This window comes from Odocoileus virginianus, chromosome 21 (genome assembly GCF_023699985.2).
Source record: "Odocoileus virginianus isolate 20LAN1187 ecotype Illinois chromosome 21, Ovbor_1.2, whole genome shotgun sequence".
NCBI classification, from domain to species: Eukaryota; Metazoa; Chordata; class Mammalia; order Artiodactyla; family Cervidae; genus Odocoileus; species Odocoileus virginianus.
In genome coordinates this window covers 6493739-6514705 of record NC_069694.1, presented here as the reverse complement: position 1 = coordinate 6514705, position 20967 = coordinate 6493739, and the positions used below count along the sequence as shown (strand labels likewise).

Below are 20967 nucleotides of genomic sequence, written 5' to 3'. Positions count from 1 at the left end.
AGCCAGCAATTTGTTATCACAGAGAAAAATTTGTGTGATGTTCAGAGGCAGCTTCTCTCTGAGTTTCATTTCTTTAGTTTCAGCTTGTGATATTTTTCTTAAAAAATCTGTCTTAGCCATTTTTCCCTCCTCCAGTTTAAACTTTCAGATTCTATTTCATCCCTTCCCTCCTCTTCTGTTTTAAAACTTAAAGACCAACCAGAGTGTTGTACTTTAAATCACCAGTCAAATTAACATTTTAAGATTTTCTCCTTGCAACAGTGAGATGCACACTAGGCATCTGTGTCAATTAATGGATGTTTAATGTTAACGCCGAAACTCTATTATAGACAATTTTTTCCTGATAAGAGTACTGAATCTTACTTTTGTGTGTGCTGTGTGCTTAATTGCTCAGTCATGTCCAACTCTTTGTGACCCTGTGGACTGTAGCCCACCAGGCTCCTCTGTCCAAGGGATTTTTCAGGCGGGAATAAAATTATTATTTTATTACTGAGATTATTTATTACTGAGATTATTCTTTATAAAATTAATCCATTGATTAGATGGTCATGTTGTAGTAATGTGTATGGTAGATTACCGTTTTCTTTCTCTCAATCTTTATTTCTGTTTTTTGAAAGTGTCTTGTGACTGACATGTTTTAATAACGCAGATCCCGGTTAGATAAATTATTGTTATTTGTTGTTCAGTCACTCAGTTGTGTCCGACTCTTTGCGGCCCCATGGATTGCAGTATGCCAGGCTTCCCTGTCCTTCACTATCTCCCGGAGTCTGCTCAAACTCATGTCCATTGAGTCGGTGATGCCATCCAACCACCTTGACCTCTGTCATCCGCTTCTCCTCCTGGCTTCAGTCTTTCCCAGCATCAGAGTCTTTTCCAATGAGTCAGCTCTTCACATCAGGTGGCCAAAATATCGGAGCTTTAGCTTTAGCATCAGTCCTTCCAGTGAGTATTCAGGACTGATTTCTTTTAGGATTGACTGGTTTGATCTTGCAGTCCAAGGGGCTCTCAAGAGTCTTTTCCAATACCACCATTAATTCTTTGGCACTCAGCTTTCTTTATAGTCCAACTCTCACGTCCATACATGACTATTGGAAAAACCATAGCTTTGACTAGATGGACCTTTGTTGGCAAAGTAATGTCTCTGCTTTTTAATATGCTGTCTAGGTTGGTCATAGCTTTTCTTCCAAGGAGCAAGCATCTTTTAATTTCATGGCTGCAGTCACCATCTGCAGTTATTTTTGAGCGCAAGAGAAAGCCTGTACTGTCTCATTGTTTCCCCATCTGTTCACCATGAAGTGATGGGACCGGATGCCATGATTTTGGTTTTTTAAATGTTGATTTTTAAGCCAGCTTTTTCACTCTCTTTCATCTTCATCATAGGCCTTTATAAACCTACTTTTCCTTGACATGTTCATTTTTCTAAGTTCAAATTCTAAGATGAGATGGCTTTGGTTGTTTAATGATAATAATACCTTGCTTTAAATTATCATCTGAGTAATTTCTGAATGTTCATATGGAATAAAGCTAGAATTCCTAAATGCAGTAGATTTCCAAGGTAATTAAGAGCCTGATATTTTGCTTTAAAATATTGGAGGTTTTTATATATTTCACTTTTGTCTTTTGTATTATCAGTGTTCTTTCAGTATTTTCACATGTGGTATTTTATAAACTCAACATCTGGCTTATATAGCATAGGTTCAGGGAATCATGGTTCAGGAAAGAAAACTCAGGATTTCTTCTCTAAGGTTTTATAGGAGCAGTAAAGCTGAATGGTTAATGCACAAACTAAAGAGAGCTTGGGTAATGATAATCTTTTTTAATTTTTACAATTTCCAGTTTTATTATTTGCCCTTTTGTTGATGTCCTTCGTGTGTAAGTTCTTTCAAAGCAGAGAGTGTGTTTTTTTGATTAATTGTTTAAAGGGTTCAGAATAATGATTTTTGAAATGATAACCACTATTCTTACTCTGCTAAATAAGACACAAGGTCAGTTTTCTACTAAAGAAGGTAATGAAGAGTAGTAATGAAGAGTAACCTATTCCTATTAAGTTTGACTTATGTCAGAGAAGTAGAGTATTAGCAGCTAATTTATTTTTTCAAAGAATCTCTGGATGTTTCAAGGACTACCAAATATTAAAACAGAAGAAAAACTGGCAAAATGATTTCTTAAAAAATAAATTAATGAACAACTCATTAAGAAAAAAAATTGAGGAAGAAGGTGTTCCTGAAATTGTTGATCATCAGTTCAGTTCAGTTGCTCAGTCGTGTCTGACTCTTTGCGACGCCATGAATCGCAGCATGCCAGGCCTCGCTGTCTATCAGCAACTCCTGGAGTTCACCCAAACTCATGTCCATCGAGTCGGTGATGCCATCCAACCATCTCATCTTCTGTTGTCCCCTTCTCCTCCTGCCCTCAATCTTTCCCAGCATCGGGGTCTTTTCAAATGAGTCAGCTCTTCGCATCAGGTGGTCCAAGTATTGGAGTTTCAGCTTCAACATTAGTCCTTACAATGAACACCCAGGACTGATCTCCTTTAGGAGGGACTGGTTGGATCTCCTTACAGTCCAAGGGACTCTCAAGAGTCTTCTCAAATACCACAGTTCAAAAGCATCAATTCTTCGGTGCTCAGCTTTCTTCACAGTCCAACTCTCACATCCATAGATGACCACTGGAAGAAACATAGCCTTGACTAGACGGACCTTTGTTGGCAAAGTAATGTCTCTGCTTTTTAATATGCTGCCCAGGTTGGTCATAACTTTCCTTCCAAGGAGTAAGCGTCTCAAATTTCATGGCTGCAGTCACCATCTGCAGTGATTTTGGAGCCCCCCAAAATAAAGTCTGTTACTATTTCCACTGTTTCCCCACCTATTTGCCATGAAGTGATGGGACCAGATGCCATGATCTTAGTTTTCTGAATGTTGATCTTATTTCTGGCTTAATTCTTTCTCCAACCTCTTCAGGTGTATATACTAATTGGTGACCTCTCAGTCCAAGGAATTGGTTGTGTCAGTAATCTGGTCATTTCAGAATCATGTAACCTGTCGGTGAGAAACCTGGCAAATACTTAATGTATGATTGAGTTATGGCTTTGGGAATCACTAACTGTAGTCACGGATCCCTAAGACCACCCTCAGGTTCAGTGATTCACTAGAAGTACTCACAGAACCCAGCAAAGCTATTATATTCATAGTTACAGTTTATTACAATGAAAGGATTAAGATTAAGGTCAGCACTGGAAAAATGTACACAGGACAAAGTTCAGAAGAGATCAGGTACAAGCTTTCTATTGTCCTTTCTCAAGGAAGTCTTAGGGACAGTACTTAATTCTCCTAGCAACAATGTTTGACAACATGAATGAAGGTTGTCAAATTACCCTCTTTCCACAGATACAAAAACCCCATGTGCCTATATAATTATTCCTTTTTAAAACTGAAGTATATTTGGTATACAATATCCTGTTAGCTTCAGGTTACAGCTAAATTATTCAGTTACTTATTTTTTCAGATTATATTCCATTAGAGGTTATTACAAGATATTGAATACAGTTTCCTATGCTATACAATAAATTTTGTAACTTATCTATTTTACTTATAGTAGTTAATCCCTGTTACTCCCATATTCCTAATTTGTCCCTCCTTTCCTCTCTTGCCCCTTTAGTAATCATAAGTTTGTTGTCTATGTCTGTGATTCTGTTTCAGTTTTATATATAGATTCATTTGCATTATTTTTAAATTCTACATATAAGTGATAGCTTACTTGTATTTCTCTATCTGACTTCACTAAGTATAGTGTTCTATAGTTCCATCCATGTTGCTGCAAATGGCAGTAACATTCTTTTTTATGACTGAGTAATATTCTGTTGTGTGTATATATACATATATATATATATATATATATATATATAGTCTGCATCTTAAGTCAGTCATCTATTGATGGGCACTTGGGTTCTTTCCATGTCTTGGCTGTTGTAAATAATGCTGCTATGAACATTGGAGTGTGTGTATTTTTTTTTTTAATGTTAAAAACTTTTATTTATTTGTTTGATTGAACTGGGTCTTAGTTTTGGCGTGTGGGATCTTTGGTCTTTGTTGTGGCATGTGAACTCTTCTTAGTTGTGACATGTGGGATCTAGTTCCCCAACCAGGGTAAAACCCAGGCCCCTCCCAGGTATTGGGAGCACAGAATCTTAGCCATTGGACACCAGAGAGGCCCCTGGAGTGCATTTATCATCTTGAATTAGAGTTTTTGTCTTTTCTGGATATATACCCAGGAGTAGGATACTGATGATATAGATTTTCTTTTTTTTAAGGAGCCTCCATATGATTTTCCATAATGGCTACAACAATTTGCATTCCCACCAATAGTGTACAAGGGTTCCCTTTTCTCCACACCCTCTCCAGCATTTGTTATGTGTAGACTTTTTGATGATAGTCATTCTGACTGATGTGAGGTGATATCTCATTGTGGATTTGATTTGCATTTCTGTAATGATTAGTGAAGTTGAGCATCTTTTCGTTCCTGTTGGCCATCTGTGTATCTTCTTTGGAGAAATGTCTATTTGGGTCTTCTGCCCTGTTTTGATTGGATTGTTTGTTTTTTTTGCTACCTGTTTTATGAACTCTTTGTTTATTTTGAATATGAAGCCCTTGCTGGTCATTTTTTTACAAATCTTTTCTCCCATTCCATAGGTGTGTTTTTGTTTCGTGAATGGTTTCCTTTGCTGTACAAATCTTTTGACCAATTAGGTCTCATTTCTTTTTTTTTTTTGGCCTGGGGAAATTGACCTAAGAAAATATTGCTACTATTTATGTCCAAAAATGTTTTGTCTTGGTTCTCTTTTAGGAGTTTTATGGTGTCATGTGTGGTATTTAGGTCTTTAGGCCATTTTGAATTTATTTTTATGGATGGTGTGAGGGAGTGCTGTAATTTTATTGATAGAAATAGCTGTCCAGTTTTTCTAACATTGCTTGCTGAAGAGGCTGTCTTTTCTCCATTGTATATTCTTGCCTTCTTTGTCAGCTTAGACGAGCTGACCATAGGTATGTGGGTTTATTTCTGGATTGTCTGTTCCATTCCACTTATCTTTATGTCTGTTTTTGTGCTAATACTGTGCTACTTTGGTTACTGTGGTTTTGTAGTATATTCTGAAATCTGGTAGGGTTATACCTTCAGCTTTGTTCTTTTTTCTTAGGGTTGCTTTGGCAGTTCTGGGCCTTTTTTGGTTCCATATACATCTTAGGATTATTTGTTCTAGTTCTTAAAAAATGTCATGGGTATTTTGATAGGGATTGCATTAAATCTGTGCAGTGCTTTAGGTAGACTGACCACTTACTTTAGCAATACTAATTCTTCCAATCCAGGAGCATGGACTATCATTCCATCTCTTTGAATTATCTTCAGTTTCCTTTATCAGTGTTTATAATTTTCAGTGTATAGGTCTTTCACCTCCTTGTTTAAGTTTATTCCTAGCTGTTTTTAATGCAATAAATGAGATAACTTTTTAAAAAAAACTTTCCCTTTCAATCGTGTAAAAATAGATTTATGTATTTGGCTACCTTGCTGAATTCATTTATTAATTCTAATAGTTTTTGTGTGAAGACTTTAGGGTTCTCCATGTACAGTATCATATTATATCCAAGTAGTGACAGTTCTACTGCATCCCTTCCAATTTGAATACATTTTGCTTTGTTTATTTGGCTGTGTTGGGTCTTTGTTGCGGCATGCAGGATCTTCGTTGAATCATGGGGGTCTTTTGCGTGGCACACGGACTCTCTAGTTGCGGCTCAAAACCTTAGTTGCTCCATGGCATCTGGAATCTTAGTTCCCTGACCAAGGATTGAACCCACGCCCCCTGCACTAGAAGCAGATTCTCAACAACTGGACCATCAGGGAAGTCTTGATTTCATTGTTGAACTCACTGGGTTTTTAGTAGCATGTTGTTTAGTTTCCATATGTTCATTTTTTTCCAATTTTTCTTTCTGTGATTGATTTCTGGTTTCATAGAATTTTTGTCAGAAAAGCTGCTTGAAATAGTTTCTACCCTTTTAAATCGTGGAGTCTTGTTTTATGACTTAGTATGTGATCTATTCTGATGTTCCATGTGCCCTTGAAAAGAATCTGTCTTCTGGTTTTTTTGGATATAGTGTTTTGTAGATATCAGTTAAGTTCAAATGATTGTGTCATTTAGAACCTCTGTTACCTTATTGAGTTTTTTCTATGAATAATCTCTCTATTGATGTCAGTGGGGTGTTAAGGTTCTTTATTATTGTATTATCATCATGGAGTGTTAAGGTCTATGATTACTGTATTATTGTTAGTTTCTCCCTTTATGTCTGTTAGTGTTTCTTTTTAATATATATTTAGGTGCTTCTCTATTGGAGGCATTTATGTTACCAAGCATGCTATCTTCTTGCATTGATCCCTTTATCATTGTATAATGCCCCTCTTTGCTTTTCTTGATGGGCTTCGTTTTAAAATCTGTTTTGTCTGATGTGAGTATGGCTGTCCCACCACCCCTGCTTTCTTACTGTTCCCATTTTCTTGAGCTGTTTATTTTTTATCTCCTCCCATTTGGTCTGTGTAGGTCTTTCACCCTGAAGTGAGTCTCATGTAGGCAGTATATTGCAGGTTCTTGGTTTGGTTGTTTTTCCATTCAATCTGACACTCTGTGTCTTTTGATTGGAGCATTAGTCCATTGACATATGAGGTAATTGTGGATAGGTATGTACTAATTGCCATTTAATCCTTGTCATTATAACAAATGGAACACTCATGTGCCCTGTGGAGGTTTCAAAATATGTCTGTATGTTTTTACTTATTACCTTTGTAATTATCCCTGTGACCAGAATGCTGTCTCATCCTGGATCTTTACATGGGTAACTCCTTATCATTTGGGTCTTAGATTAAGTGTCATCTTATCAGTGTCTTCACTAGTGAGTTTTATCAAATATTTAAATAAGAAATAACACCAATTTAGTGCAAACTATTCCAGACTAGAAGAAGAGGGGATATTTCCCACAAATTTTATAAAGGCCAACATAACCCCGATACCAACACTGACAAAGATATTATGAAGAGAAAATTATAGGCCAATATCCTTCATGAACATAAGCATAGAACAAAAATCCTAAATAAAATGTTAGCAAATTGAATTCAACAGTACATGAAAGGTAAGACATTATTAATTAGATCCTCTTTAATGTTTTCAAGGCTGTAAATTAGAGATGACATTCCTTTATCACTGCCCCGGTTATCAGATAACGCTCCTCGGACTGTGACTCCATGTGGAGCCCGGGCTTTCCTGGTGGCTCAGTGGTAACGAGTCTGCTTAGCAAGGCAGGAGATAGCAGCTCGATCCCTCATCTGAGAGACCCTCTGGAGGAGGGCCTGCCAACCCACTGCAGTGTTCTTGCCCAGGGAAACCCCATGGACTGAGGAGGCTATGGGGTTGCAAAGAGTCGGACACAACTTAGCAAGTAAACAATAAACACCACCACCACCATGTGGAGCCTGGGTCACAGGGGTCTAGGATTCATAAAGATTACAAATATTTCATTATGCCATTGTAATTTGGGTCTTTATCAAGAATTAAGGTTTGTTTTGGATATGAAAGTAAAAGTATTTTGCAGTATTGGCTAAAGTGTGTTTTGATTCCAGAGTTTTCATTTTCAGCTTTGGTATTTTCATAACAGAAATTTTCTTTGTTTTGCAGATCAAGATATTTTGGAAACTATATTAATAGATAGCTATATCTTCCCAAGTACCACAATAGTAAGTGTATAACTTTTATAAAATTAGCTGTCTCATGAGTGTTATTTAGAAAGTACTAAAAATAAGCCTTGGGATTTAAATAACTAGTTTGTTTAATGCTAAGACATCTTCAAAACACAGCCTTAACTCTTTCCTGCTTCTAAGTTTCTAATATAGATCCTACTCCTTTCATTTTGATGAACATGTCAGAAATTGTCCTTTTTGAAAGTCTTATTTTTTACTGAATTTTTTTTTCTAGTTTGCAGTCCTTTTCTATCTCCCAGTTTAATCAGATGATGTGAAAATAGTCATACTCCTGCTCTCTTGAAAAATAATGGAATGGGAAATATTGCTGTTAGATATTATTTGTATGCTATTCCTTCTCTGTGTTTCCCCTTGGTAGCCACATCATTTGAACAGTCTTATCATTGTGATGCTATATGATTTCCAAGACAGAAAATTTCAAGCTCGTCTCCTTTCTAATAATGAAGCGTCTATAGCAGAAGTTCTAGAAGTGGAGAACCTTCTTAACAGGTAACTGTGAAGGTTAAAAGGATGTTTTATATGAATTTGTGATTAGTATTTCACTGGTGAAATAGTATACAATATAATGTGTGGATAAGGGTTAAAATTTTATAGAAAAAAATGTAAAAGTTCATAAGTTTCTTGAGTTCCTTTAAAAACAGACTTGAACAAAGTAAATATTCTACTTAAATTCAAGTTGTTTTGAAAGCTTGAATTTTAAGATCCAATTTGTAAGTATTTGGAAAATCATGAAAAATTCCTGACAATTCTTAGCACGTACATAACTTACACTTCATTTAAAACATCTATTATTTATTTACTTGGCTTTGTTTACAGCTCTTAAAAAAAAACTAACATGTATCAAACAAGAAAATTCTAATTAAATAAGAACCCACCACTTTGCCAAATTGAAAAAAGAAGAATCTACAGCTTTTACAACTTAATGTCAGTAGTCAAGAACAAAACTAACATATTTAAAGTTTGTTTTCCTTTTACCCTAAATATCAGCAGAAGCCTAGCATGAGGACAATAATAGCACCTACCTAAAAAGGTGGTTGGGAGAACTAATGAAAGTAATGTGTGTAAAATGCTGAGCTAGAGCCAGACACATAGTAGATGATAGTAGATGGTCATTCATGAAATGCCGCTATTGTTAGGGCTTCAGGATCCTAGTTCCCCAGCCAGGAATGGAACCCATGCCTCCTTCTGTGGACACACAGTGTCCTAACTGGACCAGCAGAAAAGTCTCCTGTGCTCTTAAGCCTTAATAAAAAGCACAACATAGCAAACAACAGCAATCCTGTAGGAAGATGTTTACCTGGTGAATAATCTGAAACAGTTGTCATATCTCATTTTCTATTGTTAGGGAACACTCGAGCAGTTTCATTTTGAAGGTTGAGACTGAAAGAGTCACTGAATGGAGTTACAGTAATAACTTACCTTTATCGAAGAACACTTAATATGTATCAATCACTATTACAAGAAGCTGTTCACATTCTTTGAAGTGAATATTGTTACAACCTGTATTTTTACACAGAGGAAAACTGAAGCACAGACATGTTAAAGGAACCTGTCTAATGCCATAGAGCTAGAAAGAGAAGTGCCAGAATTCAAATTCAGGAAGGCTAACTCTAAAGAACTTCCCTGTGGCTCAAACGGTAAAGAATCTGCCTGCAGTGCAGGAGACCCAGGTTCGATCCCTGGGTCAGGAAGATCCCCTGGAGAAGGGAACGGCAGTCCACTCCAATGTTCTTGCCTGGAGAATCCCAAGGACAGAGGAGCCTGGTGGGCTACAGTCCACAGGGTCCCACAGAGTCAGACACAACTGAGTGACTAACACTGTCACTTCCACTTCAGAGCCCAAGATTTAACCATTTATATGCTACTGTTCCTTCCACTGAAGCTGGTGAATCTTGGGTAGAGTATGCTGGACGATGACAGATAGGACATAGTAGTATGTCAGTTGCAGCCATGAGAAATCTGGGGATGGAGAAAAGCGACAGCAGTTGCGTGAAGGCACCTTAGACGAGCGAGGGTCTTGCTCCTGTTTACTCCGCAAGTTGCTGGGCAGCCACGTCACCCCCCGTACCAGTGCTAGGAGCCTGCCTTTGAGGATGGGTACCCAGGATGGGTGCAGGTGCACTGGAGACAAAGTGGTGGGGCAGTGTGCTTTGAGACAAGCTCTGAGTTTCAGCTTTCCTGAACTGCTTTCAGTTTCCATTTGACTTAGGACTAAGGAGATTCATGGAAATCTCAACTTAGTCTTAGTGTGCGTAATGAGAGCTGAGGTTAGGCTAAAGCGGCCAGGAAAGCCACAGAGCTCTAGCCAAGTAAGAAAGACCAGACTGTGGTTTCAGCAGCAGCAGATTCTTAGCTGAGAATGCTATAACAAGGCAGGTAGGAAATAGGACAAGCAAAGACCATGGCTCACGAGGCCAGAAGAACCAGAAGATACTATTGTCTAAGGTTCCTGATTCCTCAGATTTTTACTTTTCCCTGTAATACATACCGTGCTACCTCCTGTCTGGAGGAAGTTATCTGGTTACATTCCTGTCAGTGCAACAGAAACTACCCGAACCAGTCGAGCTTCATATAATACAGATCTTATTCCCACATTAGTTATTTTATATCCCATTCATAGTATGTTATAGGAGAAATGTGTGTATTTAGTGGTTGAATTGAAGATAATAGTAGTGTAATATACTTGTATAATGATAACACTGAGAAAATCAATGTATGAGAAAGATAATGCTGAAAAAACACATGTATAAAGATAACCGAGAAGGTTTTAATCAAGAATCACAGCTTTCAAGTAATAGAAGCTATTTTCAGTTAGCGTGAGCAAAAATGGAAAATGTTCTTAAATAGATCCTGGAATGTCTCAAGCAATTCAAAGACTCAAGAAGAGGATGAAATCAGGAATTGGAAAGATGTCAGGATTTTCTTTGTCTCTTTTTTTCTGCTTCTCTTTTAATATCTGCTTCATTCTCTTTTTCTCTCCTGATCTGCCTTCTCTGTTTCTAGCCTACAAGGAAAAAGCCTTACTGCTGTACCCCAGGTCTTAAGCTTACTTGTTACACTTGTATGTTAGTTTCTTCACTTAGATTAATTTATTATCTCTACACCCAATTCTAAATTCTACCCCCTTCCAGGGAATTTGACTCCTCGTGGGTCAAGTGCATTCCCTTGGGCCAGTCCTCCATAGCTAATGGAGTAGAATTCTGAACTCCGAATGTTGGAGGCCAGCCTCTATAGATCATCTGGGCCTTAGGGCTGGGCAGTATTGTCCCCAGGGCAGTAGAATCATTTTAAGCTTGAAGTATACCTTAGTATGTTTCTACAAGACGATGAAGACTAATTTTAAGAGGTGATAGAAGAAGAAGCAGTTATTTAACAAGAAACTGAATGAGAATCACTTTCTCCTTATAAAAATTGTGTTTGATCTTTGTTGTTGTCTCTACCTGAGATCCTTGTGTTTTATCCCTCTGTGTACGAACCCGTATCTTTTTCTTCATTTGTTCATGGCTCTAGGGATAGAGCCCAAGATGAACCTATTATCATTCATTTCTTTATTATTTTTGGCTGTGCTGGGTCTTTGTTGCTGTGCGGGCTCTTCTTTAGAAGTCTGCGGGCTTCTCATTTTGATGGCTTATCGTGGTGGCTCCTCCTGTGGAGCACAGGCTCTGGGGCGCTCAGGCCTCCGTTGCTGTGGCCCATGGGCTCAGTAATCGCAGCTCCTGAGCTCTCGGGCACAGGCTCAGCAGTTGTGGCGTGTGGGTTTAGTTGCTCTGTGGCATGTGGGATCTTCCCAGATCAGGGGTGAACCCATGTCTCCTGCACTGGCAGGCCGGTTCTTTCCTGCTGAGCTACCAGGGAAGCCCTGTCTTTTTGATACATGCAAGGGCTCTAAGAATTCATTTCTTGTACAAATGCAACTATCTTTGAAATAGTGTGACCGGATTAAATAAAAGGAGACCACAGCTTCTTCCTTTCTTTCTCTGCATGAATCATACTAGCTCAAGAATCTGATTCTGCCAGATAATTTGTTGGACTTTGGTGAGGCAAAACTAGAAAATGGACAGGAATATTAGAAAATGGGCAGTGAAAGACTGGAGAAACAACAGGAGAGGAAGAACTGAGTAGCCCTTCCTCCGAAATCACCCAAAACTGTCCTGTTACAGTCAAGGCACCACCAGCTTCTTAGATATTACCCTTGATTCTTCTTTCCTGCCCTCCCCGGCGCCCCTGCCATACCTGTTACATCGAGGTCTGTGACTCCAGTTGGAGGCCGTATGCTGAATGTGACTACTTGTTTCCGTTTCCACGCCTACTGTCCAAACCCAGGCCATTTATCATGTCACTTGGACTACTGTCCTAGTTTCTTCATTCCCTGCCTGTAACCCTTCCTTCTTCACAATATCTTCCATAGATAAAGTGATCTTTTAAAAACGTAGTTATATAGTCATGACAGAGTGTCTTGGATCAAACTTATTCATTCCTCCTATAAATAACTGTGCATGCTAAGTTGCTTCAGTTGTATCCAACTCTTTGCGACCCTATGGACTGTAGCCTGTCAGGCTCCTCTGTCCATGGCATCCTCCAGGCAAGAATACTGGAGTGGGTTGCCATTTCCTTCTCCAGGGGATCTTCCAGACCCAGGGGTCGAACCCGCATCTCTTACATCTCCTGCATTGGCAGGCATGTTCTTTACCACTAGCGGCCACCTATAAATAACTAGGTGGACAAAATATATGAGGCAAAGATTTTGGACATTAGACAAATAGCAGCACAGAAATTTAATCCTTGAGAAAATGAAAAAAATGAGGTGAGCCCTAGAATAGTCCTGGCTTTATGCTTACGGGTACTTTCCAGCTGCAATGCAGGAAGGAGGATCTCTAGAGAAAGCTGTAGTCTTACTAAATTAACAAAACAGAGATCAGAGTTTTGGTATGATCATTTTTCTTCTTGATTTTATTAATGTGGTAAGGTTATTTACCTTGAATGATTCATGAATGTTAAAACATTTTTAACATTCATGGATTTGGGGGATAAATCACATTTGCTTAGATATCCCTTTTCTTCTATTCCCAATTTTCTCATTCACATAATGCTTTAGAGTTTCTCATATGCCAGAATGCTTCTGAACACTTGTTCATGGGGTTTTATCTCTCATATTCTTTCCACCTCTTCTTTGGAAACTCTTAGCCCATTTTACTTACTTAGTGAATATTGTGAAACAGTTCTCAGTATGATGTCTGATTTTTTTTTTTCCCTTGGGAAATTCAAGCAGTTCACTGAAGATTATCTTTTGGCATTAAGAAAATAATTTATATTTAAATAGAGCCACATTTCTTTTGTGTTAGGCATTACTAATGGCACTTCAAAACTTGAGATATTTTGAGAATTCCCTGGTGGTCTAGTGGTTAGGACTCAGTGCTTTTACTGTGGAAGGCCTGAGTTCAGTTCCTGGTTGGGGAACTAAAACCCCACAAGCCACGTGGCACAGCAAAAATCAAAGACAAAACCCACTGCCAGCAACAGCAAACAACAAAACAAAACAAAACAAAAAACCCCTTGAGATCATTTGTTCTTTGTATATAAAATTTCTGATAATTTTAAGCTAAAAAGGAATAAAACCCATTTCTTTTAAAAAATAAACTAAGAGAAAATGGTGTACTAGGTAGGATTCCTTTTTGACAACCAGACAGGAGTCCAACTCAAACTAGGTTAGGCAAAGGAGAAATTTTATTATAAAGTATCTCCCCCAAGAGTTGCACAGTGAGGCTTGCAGGGAGGACGCGGCTGCCTCTCCTGCCTGCACCCTGTGACTCGGGCGCCCTCGGGACTGTCTTCCGCTCTGGTCTCTGCCTCATGGTGCGCTTCAGCTTCATGCTTACATCTCCTCTTTCTCTTTGTAGAGTGGGAAGCTCGGCTGCTGTCCACTCATTACCACAAACCAGAAAGACTGACCTGGAGCTCTGTTACTACACACAAAAATTCACTTGACTGGTTTGGGTCAAGTGCCCACCCTCTGCCAGTCCGCTGTAGTCAAGGAGACAGAGTCTCCCAGTGATTGAGGCCATAAGATTAAAAAAGAATCATTGGGTTTTCGTTTTATGCTAACCAGTTCTTGTTTTTCTTTCCTGTTATTTGTAACTACGAGATATGAGATAATCAGAACTGGGAAGGACCTGGTACCAGTTCATGAAAGCTCCTTAATCTTGTCAAGACTGCACTCTCGCCATCTCTGATAACACAGACTGACCTATGGAGAGTGCCCGCCAGGCACGGTGCTTGGTGACTCGATGGTACCAAATGAAAGTCACTCAGTCGTGTCCAACTCTTTGCGACCTCATGGACTATACAGTCCATGGGATTTTCCAGGCCATTACACTGGAGTGGGTAGCCTTTCCCTTCTCCAGGGGATCGTCCCAATCCAGGGTTTGAAGCCAGGTCTCCCACATTGCAGGTGGATTCTTTACCAGCTAAGCCACCAGGGAAGCCCCATGATATTAATACCCACAGTAATAGCAAGGTAAGCTGGTCACATTCTACAGATGAGAAAACTGAGGCTGGTGAGCGCATCATATCTGAGGTCACACAGCTAGTAAGTGACAGAGCCTGAATTTAACTTCAAATTTGTCTGACTCCAAGCCCTTCACCTTTACTACATAAAATTTGTTTTTCAACCAGCAGTTGTTATAAACAATTAAGATATACAACTATACAGAGACAGAAAAACCTGAAAAAAAAAGAAGCAGAATTATTGGGTTTCCATTTTTAAAAATTTGGGGGGGATTCCCATTTTAAAATATGGCAAATTTTAACTTTAGACTTCAAAAATTTGAAATAGAATTATAGAGTATTATAATTCTAAATCTAATTGTTAATTTTTCAAGTGGAAAATTGATAGTCTTGTCTTCAATGCAGTAGTTACCAAGGATGGATTTTCTATCTCTAGTTTTAAGACAAAATTGGCTGCAGCATTGGCAAGATGTCGAATCAAACATGATGCCCTTTCAATTTACCACATTCTTCCAGAAACAGTTAGGAACCAAGAATTAAGGGCCTCCACTTTGCCACTTTATGCTTGGATAAATACTTGTAAAATCAGGTAAGAGTTCTAATCAATTTCTTTACTCAAGTCACTTGCCTTTCAAAATAATATGATAAAAGTATTTTTAATGGATGAGGGGCTCATCTGAGGGAGTGACTGGGAATCATAGTTTCATTCAGGATTTTATCACCAGATTACCAAAAGTAATTTAATAAATGTGTTAACTTTTTTGTCTCTAATTTTTTTTAACTTACTGATGGCTTAAATTATAAGTTCCATTAGATGCAGTATATGCAATGATACTTGTATTTATTGTAGGAACAAGATGCTGATATTAAATACATTTTTATGTATTATATTTGTAATTATAACCCTGTATTTACAGCCCTGAAGAAGTTTATTATACTTTGAAGAAAAATGGCTATAATAAAGTCAAATCTGTATTGCATATTGATAGTAAAGTCTTTGCTGTGGATCAGCATTGTTCTGATGTCTTAATTTTTCCATCTCATCTTAAAAGTGATCTTCTAAATATAGATCTTTTTAAAGATTATAAACTTATATTTCAGGTAAACAAATTTTTACTTTCACTGTGGTTCTCAATATTGTGATTCTCTCAATAATCCTGCTCACTCAAAGAATTCCTCTACTTAAAAATAAAACCTAAGAAATTGATTATATTTTGGATAGGTTATCAAGGAGGTTTATAAGGCCTAATTTCCACATAGAAGTATAAAATTAATACTGCTACATCAGTGTTCCCGTCGTACTTTGGCATCTTTGCCCCATGTGAAGTGGGCATATTGTAAGGAACATATTCTCCTTCCAAGACACCACAGGTGGGGGAACTTGTATTGCACATAGCTGAAAAGCTATATTTTTCTCTCCCAAGGGAGGATTCAAGAGACGGCATGGTGATTCCCTTTTCTCTCTTCATTTCTGGGGAAGATGCTGGTGCCAGCCTGCATTTGAAAATGCAATGTGTAATACGTTCCCATTATCTCTTTACTAGTCTTACAGCTTTGATTTGTAAGATACATATAATGGCTATCAATACAGGAAGAGAATGTGAGTTATAATGGTATTTCAGTAGAATGAAAAATAAAAGGTTCAAGAAATTGAGTTAAATTAATTTTTATGTCCTTAGATTCCAATTCTTGCCTCAGACTCACTTTGATCTTGTAAGGTTTATCCCTTCACAGTACCTGCATTCTTGGGCAGTGTTTCATGGCCTTATCTGGTGGTTGACACCTTATTGAACACTGAGATCAGTTGCATAAACTCATCTGCTTAGCCCGCTTTTTAAACTTGTCAACCATCTTACCTTTAGTCTCTGTGAGCTAGCAGCCAGTTAGATGACAGTGTGATGGGGAAGAAAGAATGGCCGAGGCAGATGAGTACATTTTCATGAAGGTTTAAGAATGGGAGCTAAGGCAGGCATCAGTAATCTGTTAATCACATCTGGGGAGTTTGGCATTGCCTTATCACTGTCAGTTCAGTTCAGTTCAGTTGCTCAGTTGTTCTGACTCTTTGTGACCTCATGGAGTGCAGCACGCCAGGGTTCCCTGTCCAGCACCAGCTCCTGGCGCCTACTCAAACTCATGTCTATCGCATTGGTGATGCCGTCCAACCATCTCATCCTCTGTCATTACCTTCTCCTCCTGCCTTCAATCTCTCCCAGCATCAGGGTTTTTTCCAGTGAGTCAGTTCTTCACATTAGGTGGCCAAAGTATTGGAGTTTCAGCTTCAGTCCTTCCAATGAATATTCAGGACTGATTTCCTTTAGGACAGACTGGTTGGATCTGCTTGCAGTTGAAGGGACTTTCAAGAGTCTTCTCCAACACCACAGTTCAAAAGCATCAATTCTTCAGTGCTCAGCTTTCTTTGGAGTCCAACTCTCACATTCATACATGACTACTGGAAAAACCATAGCTTTGACTGGACAGACCTTTGTTGGTAAAGTACTGTCTCTGCTTTTTAATATGCTATCTAGGTTGGTCATAGCTTATCTTCCAGGGAGCAAGCGTCTTCTAATTTCATGGCTGCAGTCACCATCTACAGTGATTTTGGAGCCCCCAGAAATAAAATCTGTCACTGTTTCCATTGATTTCCCATCTATTTGCCTTGAACTGATGGGACCAGATGCCATAATCTTAGTTTTCTGAATGTTGTGTTTTAAGCCAACTTTTTCATTCTCCTCTTTCACTTTCATCAAGAGGCTCTTTAGTTCTTCACTTTCTGCCATAAGGGTGGTGTCATGTGCATATCTGAGGTTATTGATATTTCGCCTGGCAATCTTGATTCCAGCTTGTGCTTCATCCAGCCCAGCATTTCACATGATGTACTCTGCATATAAGTTAAATAAGCAGGGTGACAATATAGAGCCTTGGTGTGCTCCTTTCCCAATTTGGAATCACTCTGTTGTTCCATCACTATATAACAATTAAATGATAACAGTCATAATTTAAGCTAAACCAATTTTGTTTGTTAATTTTATAAATATAAACATATAAATATAAATTTATAAAGTTTATAAATATAAACTGCTAACTTTATATTTTAACATATAGTTAAGGTGTTTTAAACTCAAAATGGGCTAGAGAACCTCAAGATTTCTGCCAATGCCTTGTTTTACCTAAACCCTTTGAAATTCTAATCACACTCTTATCTTGTAGGACAAATCTCGAAGTCTCGCTGTCCATTCTGTAAAGGCTTTATTAAATATGGATGATGATATCTTAATGGTCAATACAGGTTCTTGGTACACAGTTGCCCATATGTCAATCTTAACAAATAATAATACTTCAAAAATATTTGTGTGTGGAGTACAATCACAAGCTAAGGATCCTGACCTGAAGAATCTTTTCACAAAAATGGGATGTAAAAGTATGTACAAATACTTATTTTCTTGGTGTTATGTTCTGTAAGACTTAGAAATGTTAAAAACATTTGAATTTGTTATTTTTTTGTAATGCAAAACTCTGTATATGAAATATACTCCTAAAATCCCTACTATGTCAGACTATATCCCCACATCAGACTACTGTTGCTTAATATTAGTTAAACAATTGCAGTTTAAATTAATGAATATATTGGCACTTTGGTATATTGCTTAATGTTCAGCTACTACATAATTTGAGGTTCAAACAATAATTAAAGTAAATGGTAGAAATTGTCATCTCTTAAAACATAAGAACACAATCACAGGAGCACTTAAGGGATAAAGCTATTATCTAGGACCAGATTCTAAGTCCTTAGGCTTCTTATTTTTAAAAAATGTTTCCATTGGATCAAGCTGTGACAAAAGATAACATTTTATTATAGGTTCAGTGGAGCTGGAAACCTAATCTTTTGACAGATTCACAGGGTCAGAGAGACAATAAGTAGAATTCAGGGCTTAACATGGAGAGGTAGACTGTAAATTCCCGGGATTTCATTGGAGCACAGAAGTACACTCTGAGTGGTGATCAGTCCTTTGATGAACTAAAGCCCAAATTCCAGTCATCTCAGTTCCCAGTTGAATTAAGGTGATGTAAGTTTTCTAGTGCCCAGGCTTCGCTGCGTACCAGAGGCAAAAGTAAATTCTCTTTGGAAGAAAATAACAATATCCTGAATCTCATATTATCTCCTGAATTTTTTCAAATACAGTGTCTGGCACTCAAAAAAAAAAAAAAAACCAAAAAACAAAAAAAACAAGATAGAAGAAAGATGTGGGTGAAATAAAAAGAAAAATACTGCAATAGAAGAAAGCCCACAGAAGGTTCAGGTGCTGGAGATACCAGATGTGGATTTGTGATTAATATGCTGAAAAGACTAAATGGCAAGTTGTAGAATTCCAGCAAAGAACTAGAAACTTTTAAAAACTTTTAGAGCTTTTAAAAAGCCAGAAGAAAAATCTAGAACTGAAAATACAATATGTGAAATTAAGAAATAGATAGATTTTAACAGTAAATTAGTACTAAAAGGAGGAATCAGTGAACTGATGAGTCAGAAGAAATTATTCAGTCTGAAACATCAGGAGGGAAAAGGATGAATAATATGGAAGAGATCATAAAATACACATGAGACTCAGTGATCCAGTGATCTCATGTATGCTGTGATTAGGAACCCAGAAAGAGAGGAGAAAAGGAGTTGAGAAGAATCAATATGTGAAATTCAGGTGGCCGGGGGGGGGGGGGGGGGGGGGGTGGGGGTGGGTGATGTTTAAAAATTGATGAAAGTCACAGATTCAAGAAGCCTATGAACTCCAACAAAAATGAATGTGTGAAAAACATGCTAGGCACATCATAGCATAACTGCTGAAAACAGAAGATAGAGAACAATGTTCAAAGCAGTGAGAGAGAGAACACATGTTACCTTTAAAGAAATAGGAATAAAAATAGAGTTAGCTACTTCAACAGAAACAGCTGAGGCCAGAGATGGTATCTTCAGGGCAGAAAGAAACTGCCAGCTTAGGTTTATATACTTAGCAGAAATTTCCTTTGACATAAAATACATTCTCAGAAAAGAAAACCTGAGTTTGTCACCAGCGGATACAATAAATGAAATACTAAAGATTATTTTTTGAGTAGAAGGAATATTATCTCATACAGAAAGTTATAGGTGCTAGAAGAAAGGAGCAATGGAAAAAGTTAGTACATAGGTAAATCTAAATAGTTGTAGTCTAATATCTTGTGGGATTGTAAACTAATGTCTTGTGGAGGTAAAAATATGGGTCATGTGTAATTAAAACAATGGTATATAATTTAGAGAAGGAAATGAATTAATATGTTCTCTCATCCTTGCTTTGTCTAAGATATGATAAAGGTATCATATCATTGGGTTGCAAAAGAGACACAATTTAGTGACTAAAACAACAATGAATGTGTTATAATATCGGAGGCAATCAATCAATAAAGAATGTAAAAATAATAGCTAAGGGGGAGATGTGGAATATGGAATTGGAAACACCATATTAACATATACAAGGCAAAATACATAGAAAACAAGTATGTAAATTAAACTTAAAATATGAATATATAAATCAGTTAGTAAACATATTAACTATGCATGACTAATACTTAAATTACAAGACAGCATCAATACTGGATTTTTAAAGATCAACTGTAAAATTCTGTTTGTAAGAGATACCCCTAACATAAAAGGATATTAAAAATTGGACAGAAAAAATATCCAGTAAACATTCTAATGAAAAGAGATACCGGAAAGCAGTGCTAAGTCAAGAAAAATTACTAGAAATACAGTTAGAACATGTTTAATTCATCAGGTAAATATACAGTACTAAAGAAGACTAATACAGTCTCAAAATATATAAAGCCACATTATCTAGAATCAGCAGATAAAATGCTCTGTATATAGAAAATTCTAAGGAATCCATGAAAAAAATGCAAAGTTAATGTAATCCCTATTAAAAAACCCTAGGTGGTATTTTTCAGAAATTGACATTCTGTCTTAAAATTCACATGGAAATCGAAGGGACGTGGAATAGCTTTGAAAAGAAACAAAGTTGTAGGACTCATACTCCTTGATTTCAAAGCTCACTACACAGCTTTAGTAATCAAGACAATGTGGTACTGGCATAAAAGATAAACATAGATCAATGGAATAGAATTGAGAATTCAAATGTAAACCCCTAATTATATTTATGGTCAACTGATTTTCAACAAATGTACCAAAACCATTCAACAAGGAAAGAATAGTCTTTTCAACAAATGGTGCTGGGATAACTGGATATCCACATGCGAAAGAATAAAGTTGGACTCCTACTTCATATCATACACATAAACTGGGTAAAAAACCTATTTATAAGAGGTAAAACTATAAAACTTTTAGAAGAAAACACCAGGTAAACTTTCATACCTTCAATTTGGCAGTGGTTGTTTAAACACCAAAAGCACAACAAAAGAAAAGGTAAATTGAGCTTCATCTAAATGAGAACCTTCATTCTTCAACGATGGCCATACCATGTGCTGGCGAGGTACGGAACACTCGGAATGCTCAAGCACTGCTAGGTTGATTATAAATTTGTACAGTGACTTTGGAAAACTAGCATTGATCACTAAAATTGAAAATATACATGCCTTATGATCCAGCATTTCACTTCCAGTTTTATTACCCCTAGGCATTTTTACCTAGTT

The 20967-nt window shown here is 37.4% G+C and overlaps 1 protein-coding gene and 1 long non-coding RNA gene across 7 annotated transcripts in view; one reads left to right on the top strand and one right to left on the bottom strand.

Moving 5' to 3' along the window:
- Window positions 1-16588, bottom strand: part of LOC139030196 (uncharacterized) — a 68332-nt gene extending 51744 nt beyond the window's left edge. For both annotated transcript variants that reach the window (XR_011482479.1, XR_011482478.1), the window contains exon 1: window positions 16155-16588. This is a non-coding gene — a long non-coding RNA (uncharacterized lncRNA). The remainder of the gene's footprint in view (window positions 1-16154) is intronic.
- Window positions 1-20967, top strand: part of NSUN7 (NOP2/Sun RNA methyltransferase family member 7) — a 66964-nt gene that overhangs the window by 23943 nt on the left and 22054 nt on the right. For all 5 annotated transcript variants that reach the window (XM_020878956.2, XM_020878951.2, XM_020878954.2 and 2 more), the window contains 5 exons: window positions 7712-7770; window positions 8153-8283; window positions 14735-14887; window positions 15216-15399; window positions 17506-17716. In XM_020878956.2, coding sequence (XP_020734615.2) covers window positions 7712-7770; window positions 8153-8283; window positions 14735-14887; window positions 15216-15399; window positions 17506-17716 — 738 coding nt within the window. The remainder of the gene's footprint in view (window positions 1-7711; window positions 7771-8152; window positions 8284-14734; window positions 14888-15215; window positions 15400-17505; window positions 17717-20967) is intronic.